Source organism: Heloderma suspectum, chromosome 2 (assembly GCF_057233095.1).
Source record: "Heloderma suspectum isolate Gila_16-S chromosome 2, 16-S_ref, whole genome shotgun sequence".
NCBI lineage: Eukaryota > Metazoa > Chordata > Lepidosauria > Squamata > Helodermatidae > Heloderma > Heloderma suspectum.
In genome coordinates this window covers 372,799,811-372,821,152 of record NC_139459.1, presented here as the reverse complement: position 1 = coordinate 372,821,152, position 21,342 = coordinate 372,799,811, and the positions used below count along the sequence as shown (strand labels likewise).

The 21,342-nt window shown below is 49.0% G+C and overlaps 1 protein-coding gene across 1 annotated transcript in view; it reads left to right on the top strand.

Moving 5' to 3' along the window:
- Window positions 1–19,731, top strand: part of LOC146356135 (alpha-2-macroglobulin-like) — an 84,808-nt gene extending 65,077 nt beyond the window's left edge. The window contains exons 25-36 of the mRNA XM_084831866.1: window positions 139–223; window positions 2,636–2,792; window positions 3,972–4,046; window positions 6,185–6,350; window positions 8,904–9,133; window positions 10,250–10,468; window positions 11,563–11,690; window positions 13,130–13,220; window positions 13,801–13,869; window positions 15,636–15,738; window positions 17,153–17,194; window positions 18,877–19,731. Coding sequence (XP_084687992.1) covers window positions 139–223; window positions 2,636–2,792; window positions 3,972–4,046; window positions 6,185–6,350; window positions 8,904–9,133; window positions 10,250–10,468; window positions 11,563–11,690; window positions 13,130–13,220; window positions 13,801–13,869; window positions 15,636–15,738; window positions 17,153–17,194; window positions 18,877–18,902 — 1,391 coding nt within the window. The 3' untranslated portion in view covers window positions 18,903–19,731. The remainder of the gene's footprint in view (window positions 1–138; window positions 224–2,635; window positions 2,793–3,971; window positions 4,047–6,184; window positions 6,351–8,903; window positions 9,134–10,249; window positions 10,469–11,562; window positions 11,691–13,129; window positions 13,221–13,800; window positions 13,870–15,635; window positions 15,739–17,152; window positions 17,195–18,876) is intronic.
- Window positions 19,732–21,342: the final 1,611 nt, after the last annotated feature.

Sequence of the window (21,342 nt, the reverse complement as noted above, 5' to 3'; positions counted from 1 at the left end):
AAATCCTTCCAAATGTGAAAGATATGTGCAAAGGCTGTGTGTGTGCATGTGCTGCCACCTGCAGAACGCTATGGGGGGCGGGGGGGGTAAAGGTGTTGGCAGCCCTGCAGAAACATCACAATTCATTCTCCATTTCAGGCTACCAGAGGCAGCTGAACTATAAGCACTCCGATGGCTCTTACAGCACCTTTGGAGAACATAATTGGGAGCCAGGGAACGCCTGGTGAGTTTGACAATGCCAGCCTCGTCATCTCTAGGGCTGTGTGCATCTGCATTGTGAGATTCTACAGGAGACCTGAATAGGGGTGGACGAAAGTCCCTTACCTTTCGCCGAAGCTTTTTCGCGGTGGGGGGGAGCGCTTCGCTGCTCCCCCCGCGAAGTTCAGGCCAGGGGGGGGAGGCTTCCCGCCTCGCCCGGCCGAAATTCAGGCCGGGGGGGGAGGCTTCCCGCCTCGCCCGGCCGAAATTCAGGCCGGGGAGGAGGCTTCCCGCCTCGCCCGGCCGCGAACTCGAAAGTAAAAAAAAAAAAAAAACACGTCCCCTGATAGGCTACGTGACGATTCACGTAGCCTATCACGGCTAGATCTGGAAAGTCAGCCGTGATAGGCTACGTGAATCGTCACGTAGCCTATCACGGGTGACTTTAAAAAAAAAAAAAAAAGCGCGTACGCGAATGGCGGCCCCCATAGGGAGCCGTCATTCGCCTTCCTTATTTAGTTGCTGTAGTCTACGTCAATGTTTACGTAGACTACAGCGAAAATAAGGGCAACGCTATTTGCGTTGCCCTTATTTTCGCCGTAGTCTACGTAAACATTGACGTAGACTACAGCAACTAAATAAGGAAGGCGAATGACGGCTCCCTATGGGGGCCGCCATTCGCGTACGCGTTTTTTTTTTTTTTTAAAGTCACCCGTGATAGGCTACGTGACGATTCACGTAGCCTATCACGGCTGACTTTCCAGATCTAGCCGTGATAGGCTACGTGAATCGTCACGTAGCCTATCAGGGGACGTGTTGTTTTTTTTTTCTTTCATTGCAATGGCGGGGGCGGCAGCCGGTCAAAAGACCGGCTGCCACTCCCGCCCCGCTCGAACACCGGACGAACCGCCAGCCGGACCCGCCGCCGGGAGGGACATTCAGGGAAGGTAAGTCCCGTCCCGGGGGGGGGGCGGGGGGGCGGAGGATTTCTCCCCGAAACTTGTTCGGGGGGCCGAACACGTTGGCGCTCGGCCCCCCGAAGTTTCGGGGAGAAATTCTCCGCCATCCCTAGACCTGAAAAGCTGCAGGATTTCTTTTTTAAAGCAGCAAGTTGCTAGTCCTTATGACTGGGAAGCTAGGAACGAAGGAAACTGACTTAAAAGGATTCAGACCAGTGGGACATGTAGCTAAGCCCAATACTGACCTCAGTGGGGGAGGGGACCTTCGCTCAAGGTCCAAATTTGCAACACATCTAGAAGATCGTCATTTAAGATCGTCGCAGGAGGCCTTGCTGGTCATTCCAAAACTAACATAATGTCGCCACGCAATACTTCCATGGTGGGCCTTCTCGGTAGTGGCACCCACCCTCTGGAACACCCTCCCCCGTGTGGTTCAGGAAGCAGAAAATGTGGCATGTTTCAAATGCCTCCTGACAATGCACTTGCTGACCTAGGGATGTCGGAGGAATCTGTCTGAGGGCTGAAGCTTGCTGACCTTTCAGTAGCTCATCCCCCCCGGACTCCGGCTCGCTTACTTGAGGACTTGCCCAACTCGGTCTGTATTGAGTCGGGCCAGCTCACGGATTTTAGTTTTTTGTTGTTTTTCTTAAATCGCCATTTACACAAATCATAGCTGCAGTTTGTGTAATTTTGGCAAAGTTCAGCATAATTGGCTTAATTTGCACAAATTTTGGCACAAATCGTGCCCACAATTTCTGCAAAATTAAGCATATTACAGCTACAATTTTCACAAATTAAGCAAATTATGGGCGAAATTTGCATAAATTACACAAATGCATAGAATCATAGAATCATGCAGCCAGAGTTTGCGTAAATGGTGATTTTAGGTGCAGGGGATGTGAAAATTCCCAGATTTCAGGAAAAAGCCTGTGGCTTGGGCACTCCAGGGAAATCTGGCGAGCCCAAAAAGGGCCGGATTCCCCATGACGGCCACCCCTATGTTGACCCCGGCTCTCCCTGGCCTGTAATTAAGTTAATCGTGCTGCTCCGTCGTAGTGCTCCTGGTAGAGCTCTGTACTAGTACTGTAACTGGAATTGTTTTAATATTGTATTTTAAATGTGATTTTAATATTTATATGTGAGCTGCTTAGGGATTTTATTACATGAAGCAACCCAGAAGTATCACAAATAAATCTCTTTGATGAGCTTCCGCCGGGCTTTAAAGACCTGGCTGCTCAGGCGGGCATTTGGGGTGGGTTCGGGTTTTCGAGAGCAGTGTTGTTTTGTTACGTTTTTGCTTTTGTTCAGTTGATTATGTAAATTTGCTATTAGGGTTAATAACATTTAATACTAGATGGGCGGCTAATAAGTCAAATAAATAAATAAAATATGGATTTGAGGATGGTGTGCCAGATCTATCTCGACAGGCATAATAAGACGGCTCGGACAGTCCCCTCTGATTTGGGCTTGTCTTGCAGGCTGACAGCTTTTGCGCTCAAGTCCTTTGCTCAGGCAAGGCGCCACATCTTTGTGGAAGAGCGCCACATCACAGATGCTCAGGCCTTTCTGGCCACCCAGCAGAAGGAGGATGGCTGTTTCCAAAGCACCGGATCCCTCTTGAACAACGCCCTAAAGGTAGGGAGGAGGGGAGAGAGAGAGAGAGAGAGAGAGGTATACATTTGTCAGAGGGTAGCGCGATCTCGGCCCAAGAAGTAGAATTTTTTTTTTTAAGCTACACATTTTCAGAAATGTTGTTTGAGCTGGGCTTTGGGGCACAGGGTTAAACTGGGAAGCATCAACGGAACATGCTGTTGAAATGGACCAGAAAAAGCTGGTGGCTCCAATGTCATGGGGAGGTGAATCTGCTCAGGGTTTCAGTCAGAACCAGCCAGAACACTAAAGGAGCTATCCAAGGTGATGAACCCTTTCCCCAAAATAGGTTCAGCACCTTGGACAGCTCCTTTAGAGTTCTGGCTGGTTCTGACTGAAACCCAGAATGGATTCACAACCCCACCACAATTGGAGCCACCAGTCTCCACTGAAGGGGGCTTTGGGCACCATCAAGTCCAACCCCCTGCTCAATGCTGTGGGGATGCTCTCGGGGGGCCGCATTCCGTCGGTGGGCAGGGCCAAAGGCAAAAAGGGCAGGGCCAAAAATGCCAGCATGTTTCAGCTTAAAGGTCTTCCTGCCCGTAACTAAGCCATAGAAGAGGCATTCCGACCTCATAGGCTGCGGGGAAAACCGCACACACCTGGGAAACCACCAAATGATCAGTCATCGGAGGAAAAGGGCCAGGGGGCAGGAACAACTGAGAACCCTGGGGGGCCAAATTCAGACCCCAGGCCTCAGTTTTTGCACCCTTAGAGTAGAACAGCATGGATTGGAGTTCCCAATATTATGGACACAGCCAGGAAAAATACATGCTGCTATCATGTGAGGATTATAGAATAGAAGAGGGATCTGTAACAAAATGTTGCAGTGCGGAATGCTCCTTTTCATCCCTTGAACTTCCCCACATAAAACTTTTCCCATTTTTCCCTACAACAGTTGAAGTTCCATGTCCCCTGAGCATACTCAGTCCTCCATGGGCTGTTTTTTCCCCCCAAAGATTCTTTGTCCTTCTGCAAACCTTTGGGCTTCCTCCCTTTTGTGTGTAGGTCATGCCATTTTGGCTGTGTAAGCAACGGCACTCACACCTGAGCACCGGAAATAGAGGGAATGAGGAATGATCTTGGGAGGAGCTCTAGGGAGAAGATGAATGACCTGCTCTTGTACTGCATGAAGCTGACAACTTCCTGCTTTCTCCCGTACAGGGTGGGGTTGACGATGAAGTCACACTCTCTGCTTACATCACCACTGCTTTGCTGGAGATCCCTCTGCCTGTCACTGTAAGTACCAATCTTCTCCCACCTGCAGCCATTCAAGGGTCCCCTCCACAGCCTGAGAAAACTTCCCGCAAAACTGAAGTAACGAGTGGAAGCAGGGCCGGCCCTACCATTAGGCAGAGTGAGGCCATCGCCTCAGGCAGCAGATGGTGAGAGGCAGCAGCAAGGTGCTGGAGGAGAGAGAGCTGTGGGCCACGACGTGGTTTGCCTTGTACTCTTAAGTTAGCCTGCTGCCTTCATTTGTGGCGAGTGATGCTACCCCATTGCCAGGGTCAAAAAAAGATTCAACTGCCAGCCCAGTCAGCTTTTGTACATGGAACGGGAGGGGGCGCCATCTTGTCCTGAACCGCCCAGTTTTTTGTGAACCGCCCAGAGAGCTTCGGCTATTGGGCGGTATAGAAATAAATAAATAAATAAATAAATAAAATTGTCCTCTGCCTCAGGCAGCAAAGTGTCTTAGGCCAGCCCTGAGTGGAAGATTAGCACAACTGGATCCATCCTGAATCCATTTATCCGAAGTTTGGTTTCCCTTTCAGCCATTAACCAAAGGATTTGTGATAGCTAGGAAAAAGGCTTTCGTAAGGATGGAAGGGGAATGTTTCCTTCTTATTTCCTTCTCACGCAAAGCCACTAGCTGTATTTATTTAGCAATTTTATATTTATTTATTTAAAATATTTATTTATTTATTTATTTATTTATTTATTTATTTATTTTAAAATATTTCTTGACCAGCTGTCAGGGCAGAAGCCCTCCCAAGGCGGCTTACAACAATAAAACAGTTAAAATATTAAAAGTGATAAAAAACATAAGAACAATAATAGCCAACAATTAAAACCAACAATAAAACCAACAATGATGTTAACAGCAGCAGTAGCAGCCATATTAATAGAAGGCCAAGGTAAAATAATATGTTTTCAAGGCCTTCTTAAAAATCTGCAGTGACAAGGCATGGCACACCTCCAATGGCAGCTTGTTCCAAAGTTGTGGGGCCACTGCAGAGAAGGCCCCCTCACATGTGTTCACCCACCTGACTGCTCTCACAGCAGGTGGCTGTGTGTTCAGCTCTGTCTATTTCACAGCCTGAGGGCTCACTCCTATTGAGATAGTTGGTAGCCCCCAAACGTGGAGGCTATGGACTATCATATGCAGGGTGGCCACAGCACAGAGGAGAGGATCTCCTCAGTGCTCTGGCCACCCTGCATTCTTGGCTAGATGCGTGTTTTCACGCATCTAGCTGCGGCTTCAGGGAGGGAAGAGGCCTGGAGACCAGAGAGGAAGCTGTCTAAAACAGCTTCCGCTGTCTCCTCCCCTCCCTGCCCCTGGGAACACCCTGTTTTCACCTTCTCTGCACTCCATTTACGAGGGCCAAGACAGTGGCAGTGTTGAAAGAACCACGCCAGCTATGAGGGGAAAGGGAGTGCGGTTGCTGGGAACTGAGGTCGGTTTTCTGGGAACCAAAAAATCCTATGGCTGTCTAGACAGTGTCTAGACAGCCATAGGATTGCTCTCTAAGGGTGTTATCTTTTTCACAGCCCTGGGCTGGGAAACTGGGGATTATGGTCTGGGATTCATTGTGACAACCTATTTGAATAAGACGTACGTCAGCCATGAAAGTCCATCCCTCTTGCTTAGTAACATACGGGCCACACCTCATTTCAGTTCGCACGTGATTATGATATAAGCCTGAGGGACACATTCCATTTCAGGGAAGCTCTTGGAGGCTGTATTCCAGTGGTGGGCATGGCTAAAGGCAAAGGGGAGGGCCGAGGGCAAAAGGGGTGGAGCCAATGTTACAAAAAATACCAGGTCGGCTGGATTTGGCCCCTGGGCCTGAAGTTCTACACCCCTGATATAATAGATATCTCTTTGTTAGGATAAACCGATTCAAGATGGCTCCAGTCATGCTAATGCCCCCACTTGTTACTTCACTTATTATATTTCTGACCAGTTTGGGACTAGCCCATCCAACATAGATTACAAGCCCCCCGGGAGGGCTGGGTTGCATCTTTGTTCTGTACAGCACTATGCAGTGCTTAGGAATATATGCCATTCAAGTCAACTACCGTAGTTTCCCCAAGGCCTTCGGATATTGCCATGACCATGGCTTGAGATGAGCCTCTCCTTCCATCTTCCTCTCCAGGACTCCGTGGTGCGTAATGCTTTGTTCTGCCTGGAGATGGCAGCGCAAGCAAAAGAGGTCCAAGTTTACACCCGGGCCTTGTTGGCTTATGCCTTTGGCCTTGCAGGGAAAGAGGACAAGAGGAAAGAGATGTTGCAGTTTCTTGACGCAGAAGCTATGAAAGAAGGTGAGGAGTGAGCTCCCAATGGGCAATGGAACTTTATCAGCACCTTTTCCCACTTCTCTGGCTCTCCGTTTCATTCTTGGTGAAGGGAGGTGCTCCTTCTGATCCTTTTTCTATACAACCCAACAGCTGGGGTCTCACAACTTAATAACCCACATTCAAAGTTGGCTATGGGTCGAGTGTGGGTTGTTGCTGAGCTGTAGGTTGTTGTTGAAAAATGGGTTTTTGTGTTGTCTGAACACAGCCGTGCTAAAAAACCATGGAACAACCATGAAGAGAACCCATGGTTTGTTGTTGGGTTGTGAACTGTGGGTTGTTTGTGCTTAACAAACCATGGTTTGTTAGCATGGCTGGGTTCAGACAACACAACAACCCACATTTCAACAATCCACAATTCTGTCAGGGTGGACACTGAGCCCATAGAATCCCAGAGTAGTTCTGATGCTGAGGAAGAGCAGTCGCTCGTTTGGGAGAGGAGCGCGCTCCTTTTTCCCAGGGCCCACAGCTGGCAGAGATTCCTCCCACCAGCATTCCTAGACTTGAAAGCAGTCCAGGGAGTGACCGAGCAGAGATAGCAGACTTAGTGGATGCGCGGCGCAGACGCAGAGAGCGGCGCCAAATGGAGAGCGCGGAAAGGAGGCGTAGTGCCCGGTTGGCACTCAAAGAACGGTTGCGCCCAGGGGATCCAAGGGAAAAGGGGAGGGATTCTCCCTAGTCCTTATATTCAGGGGTCTGCCAGTAATTGCCTTTCAAACGGGGACCAACTGTTCCAACTTAGGGCATAGGGATGCTGCTGCTCAGATCTAGCTGCTACCTGTAGAGTTGTTAAGTTGTAAAAGAAGAATAAAGCTTTGAAAAGAATCCCTTTGTCTGTGTCTGGACTTGGCTACCGGATTAGACTGAGAGAGCCCTCCAAGGAGCCCTTGACAAATTCAATGGCAACCCACGATTCAACAAAAACCCACACTTAAACTATACTCAACCTTGAATGTGGGTTATCATGTTGTGTAAACCCAGCTAATAAGTATCACTCATTTGCTTTAGAAGTGAGAGCTGGAGGAGAGTATTGCTTTTATTTATTTTATTTTTGTAATTTTGCTTCTGCATTCTTGACCCATGATGAAGATAAAGCAGCTTACAATCCAAAACAACAAAACACAATTAAACACACACAAACACACACACAAAGTACATAATTTAAAAGTGGCTAAGCATGTGATCCCCAACACAGATCCCCAACATTGGCTCTGAGAAAGAATAAGTGTCATGTTTCTACGTCCTCTCCCTTCTCAATCAACACACTCCAGGAAACAAAGCTTCAGGCTAACTCTACTTTATTAGCGAACTACTCGCTTCTTTACAGATGCAGATTCTAGGAAACTCTCAGACTGCCCGGAACCAGCTAATCCACAGATCTACAAATATCAATAGAGGAGACAAAGTGGAAGTTAGAGAAGTTGCCAGCAGTCTGGGTATGAACTTCTCAGCCAGACATGCTTGGCAGGGATGCCCCTCCCTTAGGGTGGTTCCCTCCTACATTGGCTTGCACGAGTGGCCAACCTGGCAGAGCATCTGAGCCCTGCCCCTCACTTTTCCCACTTTGCTCTGCGATGGACCCTAGCATCCCTCAAGTCATGCCCCTCACCCTCCTCCTCCTCAGGTTGAGTTCTGACAGTGGAGGAATGGGGGAGCCGTTCAGGCTGGGCCACCCATGTGTCAAAGTCTTGGGAAGAAAGTCTCGCCATATCTGGCTCACTAGGAAGGGTGCCTCCCTCTGTTCTGGCTGTTCCTAATCTGATTCCGAATCTGAGCTGCCAGACATCTCCACATGCTCAGATTCATTCCTCACAGTAAGCAAGTATAGGGGGTTCACATGACCTTCCCCCACCCATACAATGCACAGAGATGATAATGATGGATGACGTGAAAACAGGAGTGCAGAACATCAGGCCCGTGGACAAAATGTGGCCCAGCTGTGGGCCAAATCTAGCCCTTCTAGGATCTAAATCCAGCCTTCTGGGGTTCTCCCGAGGGCCACACTCCCTTCCCCTGGCCTCTGACTGCAAGTCATTGGGTAGTTTTTGTGCAATTTTCCTCCTTTTTAAAAGGTTGAAATGCCTCCCCTAAAGCCTAGTGATTGGCACTAAGGACTTTTTGAGCTAAAACATGCTGGTATTTTTGGTTTTTTGTACCCACTCCCTTGACCATTGGCTCTGCCCCCTTTTGTCTTCTCTGAGATTCAGTTAAATTCTTGGGTTGAAAGACATTCAACACCCCTGACCTGAAAAGAAGAATTACACAGATCTCCTCCATTGGCCCAGAGAGAGACAGATGCATGTCTGCTGAGCCTGTTAAAGTCCAGCTGTTGATAATGCAGGAGAGAAAGGGAAGGAGATGGCTTCTTGTGAAGGAGCTATCTGGCCAACGCAGGTTTTATATTCATGTTACAAAATGCTTTGGAGAAAGAGAGCCCTGTTGAGCCTTGCATGCAAAAAGGCCTTTAGTGGGGCCTGGAGTGTCTGACCCAAACACTAATAATTCCTTCTGCCTCTGAAGAGGATGGCTCCACTCACTGGCAGCGGCCCGGGAAGCAAGAGGAGAAGGCCAGCCCTCCATACTACCACCCACGCGCTCCCTCTGCAGAGGTAGAGATGACGTCCTATGTGCTCCTTGCCAGCCTGACCACACAGCTGGCACCGTCCCAGGAGGAACTGACGAAAGCCACCCACATTGTCAAGTGGCTTAGCAAGCAACAGAATCCCACTGGGGGATTCTCTTCCACTCAGGTAATTTCCTCCCTTCCAAGATCCAGGTACCTTCCATGCTGGAAGAGACAGAAGGGGCGCAGCCAGGCCGTCCTGGTTTAGAAGAGGAGGAGTCTTAGTGGGGAGATTGTCTGACAATTTGGCAGCAAAATCCTGACCTCGCAGCAGTAAAAGAGCCCTTCTAAGCCAGGGATGGTGAACATTTTTCTGTCAACAGTTGCATTCCCATGGGGGTAATCTGTCAGGGGGCTGCATGCTGAGTGGGTGGGGCTGAAGCCAGTGGTGAAGAGAGCCAGAACCAACCTTTGACAGAGCCATCCCCTTTGCTCTCTCTTTCTGACACCCTCTTCCCCTTCTGTCTCTGACACCCCTTTTTGCACTCTCTTTCTGACACTCCATTTTCTCTTTCTGCCACCCCTTTTTGCGCGCTCTCTCTCTCACACGCCCTCTTCCCCTTCTCTTTCTGACACCCCCTTTTCACCCTCTCTTTCTAACACTCCCTTTTCTCTTTCTGCCACCCCTTTTTGCTCTCTCTCTCTCTTTCTGACACCCTCTTCCTTCTTTCTCTGACACCCCTTTTTGCACTCTCTGACAATCCCTTTTCTCTTTCTGCCACCCCTTTTTGCTCTCTTTCTCTCTCTCTCTCTCTCTCTCTCTGACACCCTTTTCCCCTTCTCTCTCTGACACCTCCTTTTCTTTCTCCCCCCTTTCTTTCTTTCTTTCTTTCTTTCTTTCTTTCTTTCTTTCTGCCTCCTCACTCTCTTTTTCTGACACACTATTCTCTCTCTCACCCTTCCTCTTCTTCCAAGCCCAGTGGGCTGCCAGGGGGTCTTTGAAATTAGGCCAAGCATGGTTTTGTAGCTCAGGGACCACAGGTTGTTCTCTAGAGGAACTGTACAGTCAGGAGGCAGAACTGCACAGGACAACAGAGATGTTGCCGAACATCTGATTCCTTGGCTCAGAAGATGAACCTTGCAGACTTGTAATGCTTGTTGCGAAGTTGAAGTGAACGTTATGAACCCTCCTTCATCGAGTTCTTCTCTGGCTTGCTGCCATAGCACAAGGTCAGGTAGGGGTATATATAGCGTGATGCCCTTGTCTCTGAGAGAGGCTCTCGCACCCTGGTCTGTGTTGCAGGACACCGTGGTGGCACTCCAGGCCCTTTCCACGTACAGTGTCTTCATCTACTCGAAGAATGCAGCAGGCAGCAAAGTGACCCTAAGTTCCGGAGGAGATTTCCAGAGGGAATTCCAGGTGGACAGCACCAACTCCCTGCTGCTCCAGTGCCAGGATCTGCCCAAAGTGCCCGGGGAGTACAGCACCGAAGTCACGGGGGAAGGTTCCATCTACATGCAGGTGAGTGTGCCAAGGCCGGCTCTGGTGCCGGGAGTGGAAGAGAGGGAAAACTGATCTCAGGTCCCGCTGGAGACTGTGGGGCAAAGAGATGGAGGAGGACACCAGAGGAAGCAGGGGAGCGAAGAGGGACGGAGCAGCTGAGGGTGGAGGGAGACTGGAGAAGGAAGGAAGAAGAGAGGGAGGAGGCTATGGGCACACAGATGAAACCTTTGGCCATTTGTTGCTGTTATTGTTGTTCAGTCGTTCAGTCGTGTCCGACTCTTCGTGACCCTGATGCTGGGAAAGACTGAAGGCAAAAGGAGAAGGGGACAGCAGAGGATGAGATGGCTAGATAGCATCACCGATGCAATGAATATGGACTTGAGCACGCTCCGGGAGAGAGCACAGGACAGGAAGGCCTGGCGTGCTATGGTCCATGGGGTCACGAAGAGTCGGACACGACTGAACGACTGAACAACAACGACAACAGAGGCTTTAGTCACTGGGGGTCCTGGTTCCAGAGTCTCAGGACTGGTAGGTCTCTGGTTGCTAGACTGGAGATCAGTGGTGTCAGGGTCCAAATCCAAGAGTTCTACTGGTCCCTCTCCCTCTGCGACATTGACCCAAGTCATGGCTGGAGGTCTGGGTCATCATAACAAACACAGCCACAGAAAGTAGGGGTGCATGAGAAATTTGTTTCAGTTTGTTTTTGAGCCAGTTCGCACCTTCTGAACTGAACACAGACTCAGACACAATCTGCGGTCGAAGTCTGTACATTTCCGAGCTTGCAGTGTGATTCGCGGACCCCAAAGCATGGGTTCGACAACACTCATTGATTTGAAAGATGTGCATGAAAAATGCATACCTTTGAAAAATGCAAAAAACTACACCGTAATCAATGGGAGAAGAATGCGTGCATTTCAAAGATGCACACGATTGATGTGTACATTTGGAAAAGTATGCACTGATTTTCATGCGAAAAAGAATAAACAAAGCTCACGATCTGATACAGACTCGAGTCGGAATGAGCTTCAGGATGGAACTCGGAGAACTTCGGCAAGATTGAGTTTTGTTGGTTCACACATCACTTACATAGAGTGTCATTTCCTTTCCAGACCACCTTAAAGTACAATGTGCAGCTGGATCAGGAGGAATCACCTTTTGCGCTGGATGTGCACACGGTTCCTGAGGCCTGCACTGGACCCAAGGCCCACAGAACATTTGATGTTGCTATAAACATCAGGTAATTTCTACATGGGCCATGGCTGAGTGAGAATATGGCTCACTACATCAGCACTAGGGCTGGGAAGACAGAGAGGGACCCTTGCTGGCTGAATGGCCACCACTCCCCTTGCCAGTATTGTATTACTTTGTTGTATTCATATCCCACAGTTCCTCTAGGGATGGGTGAACGAGCAATTTTTGGGATCACTAGGACTCTCTCAACATCGTCTCACCACTCCTCTCATGCCCAATTCCTGTTCACGTTTGTGATCGCTGCTTGTTCTGCAGGAACAGGAAAATTGTGGAAATCAAGCAGCAGCCAAATGTGAGATTTCCACAAATTTCCCCAAATTTGCACAACTTTCCTTCATAGATTAAAGCGGGGCTGATTCAGTCTACAGGGAAATTTCTGCAAATTAGGACATTTGCACAAAATTGAACCAGGAAGGGTGCGCAAATCGAACGTGAGCACTTGTCATTTTTGTGAACCATCCAGAGAGCTTCAGCTATGGGGCGGTGTAGAGAATTATTTATTTATTTATTCATTTCATTTCTATCCTGACCAATAGCCGAAGCTCTCTGGGCAGTTCACAAGAATTAAAACCAAAGAGCACATAATAAAACAATATAAAATATATAAAACATTAAAACCACAGTAAACAATACAACCAGAATAAAACCAGAATAAAACCTAGCAGCAATGCAGGGATTTAAAATACCGATTTAAAACAACACAGCTAAAAGTCTGGAAAGCTAAAATGCTAAAATGCCTGGAAAAACAAAAAGGTCTTCACCCGGCACCGGAAGGAATGCAATGTAGGTGCCAGGCGAACCTCACTAGGGAGCTCATTCCACAGCCGGGGGGCCACAGCAGAAAAGGTCTTCCTCCTAGTAGCCACCCGCATCACTTCCTTTGGCAGGTATATATATAATAAATGAAATCCCTGAAATGACATGTCTGGCAATTTGTTAACATTTTCGACAGACACACACTTGCGATCCCATTCAGGGCTTTGAACAGGACATGCCTGCATGTTTTGCAAGCAAAAATGAAATTCTCAGACATCCCCACTTTTCTCCAAGGCATCATACATGATCCACCTCTCCATTTTATAACTACCCTGGGAGCTAGGATTGGCATAGTCAGTGACTGGCTCACAGACAACCACTGGATTTCACAGCCAAATGGGTAGTAGAACTAAGGCATCCCCAGCCCCAGTCCACCCTAACCACTACACCACACTGGCTCTCATTGAGCAAGGGGTTGGACTAGATGATCTCCAAGGACCCTTCCAACACTCTCATCCCTAGGGCTTCAACAGGCCCAGAGATAACCTGCGTTACACTTGACAGAATATCAGCTGATCTACCTCACAGAGGCAATGCAGTGTAATGGCCGGGCCTGGAGTAGGGAGAAATCATTTGTGAAATCGTTTCCTTTCCCTCTTTGTCTCCCAGTTATTCCGGCCAGCGCCCAGACTCCAATATGGCGATTGTCGACATTAAGATGCTGTCTGGATTCATCCCAGTGAAATCCTCTGTAAGGAAGGTAACAGCCTTGTTTGTGTGTCGGGCTGCCACAGCCAAAGAACCATCTCTAGGAACGTCGGAAGCTGCCTTATACTGAGTCAGACCTTGGGTCCATCTAGCCCAGTATTGTCAACACTGACTGGCAGCAGCGGCTCAACAGGGGCTCAGGCAGGAATTTTTCAGCCCTACCTGGAGAAGCTGGGGGTCAAAGCTGGGATCTTTGACGTGCAAAAACATGTGCTCTACCACTAAGCCAGGGCCCCTCCCTCTGTTGACATTAGGAGGCCTCAGAAGATCAGGACTGCCCTAGCTGGATCTCATCCCTCCACCCTCTCTCCCTCCTTCTCCTTTTCCGGAGAGCTTGGGGAGAAATGTATCCATTTTGGGAGACTGTCTGTGTCCCTCCGAATCCGAATCTTCAGGAGCGTTCAGATTCAGTCTGCTTGGGAGGAGCCCTGCTTTGATTCAAACATCTCCTGACTCTGTCCGAATCAGTCCAGTTCAGTTTCTGGATCTGGGATCAGCCAGATCTGAGGCACACCCCTGCTTGATACCATTACTCAATAATAACGAAGCTTTCTCCATTTTGACCCCTCCAGCTGCAAAGGCAAGGTCAGGTGAGGCGGACAGAAGTGAGCACCAGTCATGTCCTGTTGTATTTGGAGCAGGTGAGTGAGGAGTATGGCCCAGAAGGGCGGGCAAGAGAACTGTTCCTTTTGGAGGGCCAATGGGCACAGTGAGGGGAGGTGGTTTTTCCCCTCCTTCTCTCTCTCCCTCCTTAACGTCCTATAACCTGGGAAACGCAACGCGTGCTCATGAGGCAGTAAAGCTGTTCTGATTGATTGATTCTCATTGCAAACTCTCCCCCCGCCCCGCCCGTCCCACTGCCCACCACCATGGGAGAACGGGCATTGCAGTTCTCTCACGAATTCCCCGGAATGGGGTAATTCCCTTCTCTCGCGTGATTTGGTTATATTCCAGAGATGGGGACAAGAAGCAAAATGCTCCTCTTCTTAGCCCCACTCCTTCTCCAACAACACTCTGGAGGAGGGGAGGATTAAGAAGAGCTGTGCTAAGCAGGCCAAAGGCCTATCTAGTCATAGGAAAATGGGAAACTGCTTTATGTTTAGTCAAGCCATTGGTCCATCTAGCCCAGTATTGTCAGCACTGACTGGCAGCATCCCACTCTGTAGTCCCTTGAAGCTTGCAGGAAAAGCTGGTAAGCAGGAAGGCAGATCAACACAGAAAGAAAATAGGACTTTGGATAGGTCTGAATGGGTCCTGCTGGCTGGAACTCTCTCCTACTATACTATCCTCCTAGAGGAGGATGTTGTCTCAGCAGGGAGCTAAAGCCAACTGAAGCCTTATGTATGCTGACAAAACCGGTCGTGTTTTGTCCACCCCACCTGGAAGGTTTAATCCTCATCCCACCAGCGCATGGTGGTCCCAACCCAGATTGGGGGCCGGTGAGCTTACAGTAAAGTTTAAAGAAAAGTAGGCTCTGCTAGAGGATTCACATTCAATGTATCATCTAGTTTAGCCCCAAGAGAGAGAGAGAGAGAGAGAGAAACACTCCTGTGAGCAAGCCACTGGGACTTAATAAATATCTACTGCAGAGAGGTCTGACTGCCAGTGGGGAAAAAGCAAACCCAAGTTCACATCCTCCCATCATCATCACACAATGGGAAGTATTGGCAGATCTGTCAGTTCCAGACACTCACTGCAGGCCTAACTCCTTCGAGACTCGAAGCTCTACCCCAGGGGTGGGCAATGTGTGGCCCACCAGATGTTGTTGGATGACAACTCCCGCCAGCATAGGCAATAGTGACAGATGATGGAAGTTGTAGTCCAACAACATCTGGACAGCCACAAGTTCCCCATTCCTGCTCTACCAGATGCTTTAATGGGCTGCTTCTTTTTATTTATAAGATCCTGTTTGATTTTTAGATGGTTAGATAGTATTTGTTATGTTACTTCTTTTATTGTAGATTTTACTGTCGTTACCTTCCTTGGGCATATTTTATGGAAAGGTGTGGTACGATACATAAAATGCATAAATATAATAATACATAAATACATAAAATAATAAATTGTCTCCTTGCTGGCACTCTTGTCATAGAACTGCCTTTCCCAACCTGGTGCCTTCCAGATGTTTTGGGCAACAACTCCCAGCATTCCCAACCATTGACCAAGCTGGCTACAGCTGCAGAGCTGCAGTCCAAAACATCTGGGGCAACCAGGTTGGGGGAGGCTGTTATAGAACGATAGAACTGGAAGGGATCTTGGAGGTCATGTAGTCCAACCCCCTGCTCAATGCAGAATCTGCAGCATCCCTGAGAGATGGCTGGCCTGCCCCTGTGAGGACTCACTTTGCCAGGTCTGTGTATCTATTAGCCAGATCAGATCTCAAACAAACCCATCTGCTTGTCCATAGGTGAATAACGTGACCCAGAGTTACTCCTTCACGGTGGAGCAGGACGTGCCTATCCAGGGCCTGAAACCAGCCTTCGTGACTGTCTATGATTACTACGAAACTGGTGAGAAAGGACTGCAGATGGAAGACCTGCTCAGACGATCATCAGCGTCGTCGTCATCCCATCTTTTAGTTAATTCTTGAAGCAGCTTACAAAAAAAATAATAAAAATGCCATTCACAGAGAGGGGAGCACGGAGGGGGAGAGAGACACACATACACACAGAAGGTGAGAGAGACACAGAACAGACAGAGACAGAGAGATGGAGACAGAGACAGAAATACAGAGAGGGACAGAGAGACAGGGAGGGTGGAGAGAGGGAGGGAGAGAGAGAGAGAGAGGGAGAAACACACACAGAGACACAGAAAGACAGAGAGGGACTGAGAGGGTGGGGAGAGACACAGAGAGGGACAGACAGAAATACAGAGAGGGACAGGGAGGGTGGAGAGAGACACAGAGAGAGACAGACAGACATACACAGAAAGACAGAGAGGGACAGAGAGGATGGGAAGAGACACACAGAGAAAGAGACAAACAGACAGAAATACAGAAAGAGACAGGGAGGGTGGAGAGAGACACAGAGAGAGAGAGAGAGAGACACAGAGAGAGAGAGAGAGAGAGACACAGAGAGAGAGAGAGAGAGACACAGAGAGAGAGAGAGAGACACAGAGAGAGAGAGAGAGAGAGACACAGAGAGAGAGAGAGAGAGAGAGAGACAGAGAGAGAGAGAGAGAGAGAGACACAGAGAGAGAGAGAGAGAGACACAGAGAGAGAGACACAGAGAGAGAGACAGAGAGAGACAGACAGACAGACAGACAGACACAGAAAGACAGAGAGGGTGGGGGGGAGAGGGAGGACAGACAGACAGAGAATGAGGGGAGAGACACACAGAGAGAAAAACACGCACGCACGCAGGCAGACAGACAGACAGACAGATTGTAAAACCACCCCTTTAAAACAAAACACAAAGACATTGGCAACAGCTGGAATCTATTGAGGAAGCTGCAGGAGGCGGAGTCTTGGAGCTTCTTCAAAGGGAGCTTTTATCCTCCTATTGAGATTGGTTACTCACGGAGGTTTGCAGGTCCTTTACGTGATGTCGTCAACCTCCAGGGCATCTCCCACACTAAATGACTTTTATTCCGTTTTTTTTAAAAGATCGGAGATAATGAGCTATGAAATTACAGTGCTTGAGTTTCACTTGAGTTCCCTCATGAAAAGAGGAAAAGCCACAATAAGAGGAGCTAGGCCACAGCGCCATCTAGCAGCTACATAATGAAATATATGGAAGACTCAGATAAGGGGGAAAGGGGGGGAAGGAAGAGCGTGTAAAGGGAGTCCATCGTGATCCTTCATTTAAAACGGGAGCAGAAAGCCCCACTTTAAATGCGGGATTTTAGGCTGGTGTAGAGATGCTCTGGGAGAAACATACATCTGTGCCCTGACCATCTTTCCATTTCCCCCCCTTGTTTTTACAGATGAAAATGCCGTGGCTGAGTACAGCGCCCCCTGCAGTACAGGTAGAGTATGAACAGAGATTGTCTCTCGCCAGAACTTCCAGCCCTGTCGAAAAAGACCCAGTGGAAGCTGGAGGTTCCAATGTCAGCGGGGCTGTGACCCTGCTCTGGGTTTCAGTCAGAACCAGTATGACCCCATTTCAGCACCTTGGATAGCTCCTTTAGAGTTCTGACTGAAACCCAGAGTGGGTTCGCAGCCCCGCTGACATCAGAGCCACCAGCCTCTACTGAAACGACCACAACATAGGCCTCAGGCAAGCCTCTCAAGAGGGCATGCCACAAGCGGGGTGCCACAGCAGAAAAGGCCCCAGCATCTCGGCTCCTCCTGTCCCACCACCGCTGGTCCCAGTAACATGCATGGCGTAGGGTAGGATGCAGGTAGGCCACCTCAGAGACCCCAAAGGGCCTGCTAAGCAGGGCTGGCCCAGAGCCTTTTGCTTCCCGAGACAAAGGACTTCCATTTCATTCCACGGACAAACGCCAACTGGACTGGCAGCTGAGTCTTACCTCAGTGCTGGGACAGGGCAGCATCTTCCACACCTGAGGGCAGGAGACCAGCTTTGGGAGCACAGGGCAGGCTGCCTGCAGCACACAGCTCTGTTCTCCAGCTGCTTGCTGCTACTCCCACCCTCTTCTGCCACCTGAGGCAGCTGCCTCGCTCTGCTTAACGGTAGGGCCGGCCCTACTATGGCTCTGAAACTGTCACCGACATCAGACAAAAGAGAGCCAGTATGGTGTAGTGGATAGAGTGTTGGACTGGGAAGACCCGGGTCCAAGTCCACCCTAGGCCAGGAAGCTCACTGGCCCAGTCACTGACTCTCAGCCTAATCTACCTCACAGGTAGAGAGTACCTCTAAGGTACCTCCTAGAGAGCCATCCTGTGATCCCCTGGGTGAGAATCCCAGGGACCATAGAATGGCCCAGAAAACCCCTTCCGAGGTCGGAGACAGCGCTCTGACTTCGGAAGGAGGAGTCGGAGATACACACACACCCCGACCCTCTTGCAGCTGCACTGGCTGCCTCTCCAAGGTCAGAAAATCGACCTGAGAGAGGGAGGAAATTGAGCATTCTGGTGGGCGGGGCGGGGAGGGGAGGAGACCGGAGAGGCCAGGATACAATTTATCCTGAGCCCCATCCTTCCGCCTCCAAAGCGCCCTCACTAGAAGGGCTCAAAAGCCCATCGAGTGAAAAACTGAAAGATCTGAGGATGGGGAGGCGAAGATCACCCCCTATACTCCTCCTGCCCTGCCAGCTACAGCCCCGTAGGGCGTAGGGATACCGGAAGGCTCCAGGTTTGGGGGCTTCCAAGCAGTGAGGGCACAGCCCTTAGGCAGAAAAGACCTGCACTGTGGTCTTTCAATACCAGGTGAAGACCTTTTTATTTCCCCAGCCTGTTTAGCTGTTCAGGTTTAAAAATTATTCGAGTGCATTTTTAGATCTTCGCAGTGCTGCTGGCTTTTGTCTTGGTTGCTGCTTTGGTTTTCTTCTGTTTCAAACGTACGATTTTACATTGTTTCACTACATGATTGTACTGGATGGTTTTAAGCTTTGTCTTGTAAACTGCCCAGAGAGCTTCAGCTAGTGGGCAGCATAGAAATGTAATAGGTAAACAGATAAATAAATTGGGCAATCTCTGATCAAATGCTGGGCCTCAGGGTATTTTTATGCTCTTTCCTCCATTGCAGGTGAAACTAAACTGGGGAATGCATGAAGACGGAACAACATCCATCTTCCTCCTGCTCGATCTTACCGATAGCTTCCTTCCACTCATGTGGGCAGACAGTACAGCAGAAATTGCTCCTTTCCATTCATTCCTGCCCACATATTCCTTCCTGAGATCATCATCAGTGGCTTTGCTCCCAGTGCTTTGAAATATGGCCTTCTCAGTGGTAGCCTCATCCCACCCACGCACCCCAACCCCCGTTATCAAATGCCTTCCCCAGAGAGATCCACCTGGCACTTACGTTTTGGTCCTTCTGGCCCCAGGCAAAGGCCTTTTAATTCCGTGCGTGCCTTTGCTGCTGTGCTGTTTTAAAGTGGTTACTTTTTAACACTTTTTAAGATCTCCATGTTCGACGTCGGTTATATTTTAGTCTCTGGGGGTGTTTGTGCTGCTTTCTGATCTGATTTTGTGTGTATGGATTTTTGGAGTTCATCTTTGTTTTAGCGTACGCTGCCGTGGGAACAATTTGCTACAGGGTGACTGATACATTTGAGAAATAATCAAGCAGAGACAGAAGAGAACAAGTATCTTTTCCAGGCACAGCCAACTGAACGATGACTCCCGGTCCCTTTCAATTGTTACCAAATCTGTTCCACAGCATGTAGGTCCCAACGCGTATTGCTCTGTCTATACCCGGTATAACAAGCTGAAGCCCTGTGGAAGAAAAGAATAATAGACATGAAGGTCTGTTAAAAGTATGTCGTACAACCGCCATCTGAACCTCTTCTCATTTTGAGGCCAGAAAAGAGACAGAGTCTTCTGCATATCTGTTCCTTCTCTCTAGCAGGATAAAAATAAAATGTGTTTTCTGTTCCAATACTTGTCTTAAGTGTATTTCTAACTGATTGGGGGGGGGGATCTTTTTTCCCAAAAAACTATGTCATTTTATAATCTCTGTTCTTTTCTCGTCAAAATCCAGCCCAGAGTTAGGGCCAAACTATTTTATTTATTTATTTATTCATTACATTTCTATACCGCCCAATAGCCGAAGCTCTCTGGGCGGTTCACAAAAATTAAAACCAAACAACACACAATAAAACAATTTAAAATATATAGAACATTAAAACCACAATATAACAATACAACCACAATAAAACCTAGCAGCAGTACAGGAGTTTAAAATACAGATTTAAAACAGCAAAGATAAAAATTTAGAAAGCTAAAATGCCTGGGAAAATAAAAAGGTCTTCACCTGGCGCCGAAAGGAGTACAATGTAGGCGCCAGGCGAACCTCACTAGGGAGCTCATTCCAGAGCCGGGGTGCCACAACAGAAAAAGCCCTCCTCCTAGTAGCCACCCGCCTCACTTCCTTTGGCAGGGGCTCACGGAGAAGGGCCGCTGATGATGATCTTAAGGTCCGGGCAGGCACATATGGGAGGAGGCGATCCTTCAGGTAACCTGGCCCCAAGCCGTTAAGGGCTTTGAATGTTAACACCAGCACTTTGAATCGGGCCCGGAAATGGACTGGCAGCCAGTGCAGCTGGAAAAGTACTGGCGTAATATGAGCTCGCAGGCCAGTCCCTGTTAACAATCTTGCTGCCCTATTTTGGACCAGCTGAAGTTTCCGGACCGTTTTCAAAGGCAGCCCCACGTATAACGCATTGCAGTAATCCAGACGAGAAGTTATCAGAGCATGGATAACTGTAGCTAGGCTATCTCTGTCCAGATAAGGGCGTAGTTGGTATACCAGCCTAAGCTGATAAAAAGTGCTCCGTGCCACTGAGTTCACCTGTGCCTCAAGTGACAGTTCTGGATCCAAGAGCACCCCAAACTACGAACCTGATCCTTTAGGGGGAGTGCAACCCCCTCCAGAACAGGTTGAATATCACCTAGCCGGGCAGACAAACCACCCACTAACAGTACCTCCATCTTGTCTGGATTGAGTTTCAGTTTATTAGCCCTCATCCAGTCCATTACCGTGCCCAGGCACTGGTTCAGAACAGCCACTGCCTCACTGCTGGCATTGCAGCGTCACCAGATAGTACAGTGCTTCCAACTCCCAACCCAGACAACCTATCCAGAAGGATACCATGGTCGATGGTATCGAAAGCCGCTGAGAGGTCCAGGAGAATCAACAGGGTCGCACTCCCCCTGTCCCTCTCCCGGCAGAGGTCATCCCACAGGGCGACCAAGGCAGTTTCCGTTCCAAAACCAGGCCTGAAGCCCAATTGAAATGGATCTAGATAATCCGTTTCATGCAAGAGTGCCTGGAGCTGTCCTACAACCACCCGCTCAAGTACCTTGCCCAGGAAGGGGACGTTGGCCACTGGCCTATAGTTGTTAACATCCTCTGGGTCCAGGCTAGGCTTTTTCAGGAGTGGTCTAATTACTGCCTCTTTTAAAGCAGCAGGCACCACTCCCTCTCTCAAGGAGGAATTTACAACCTCCTGGACCCAGCCGGACAACCCCTCCTTGTTTGATTTAATAA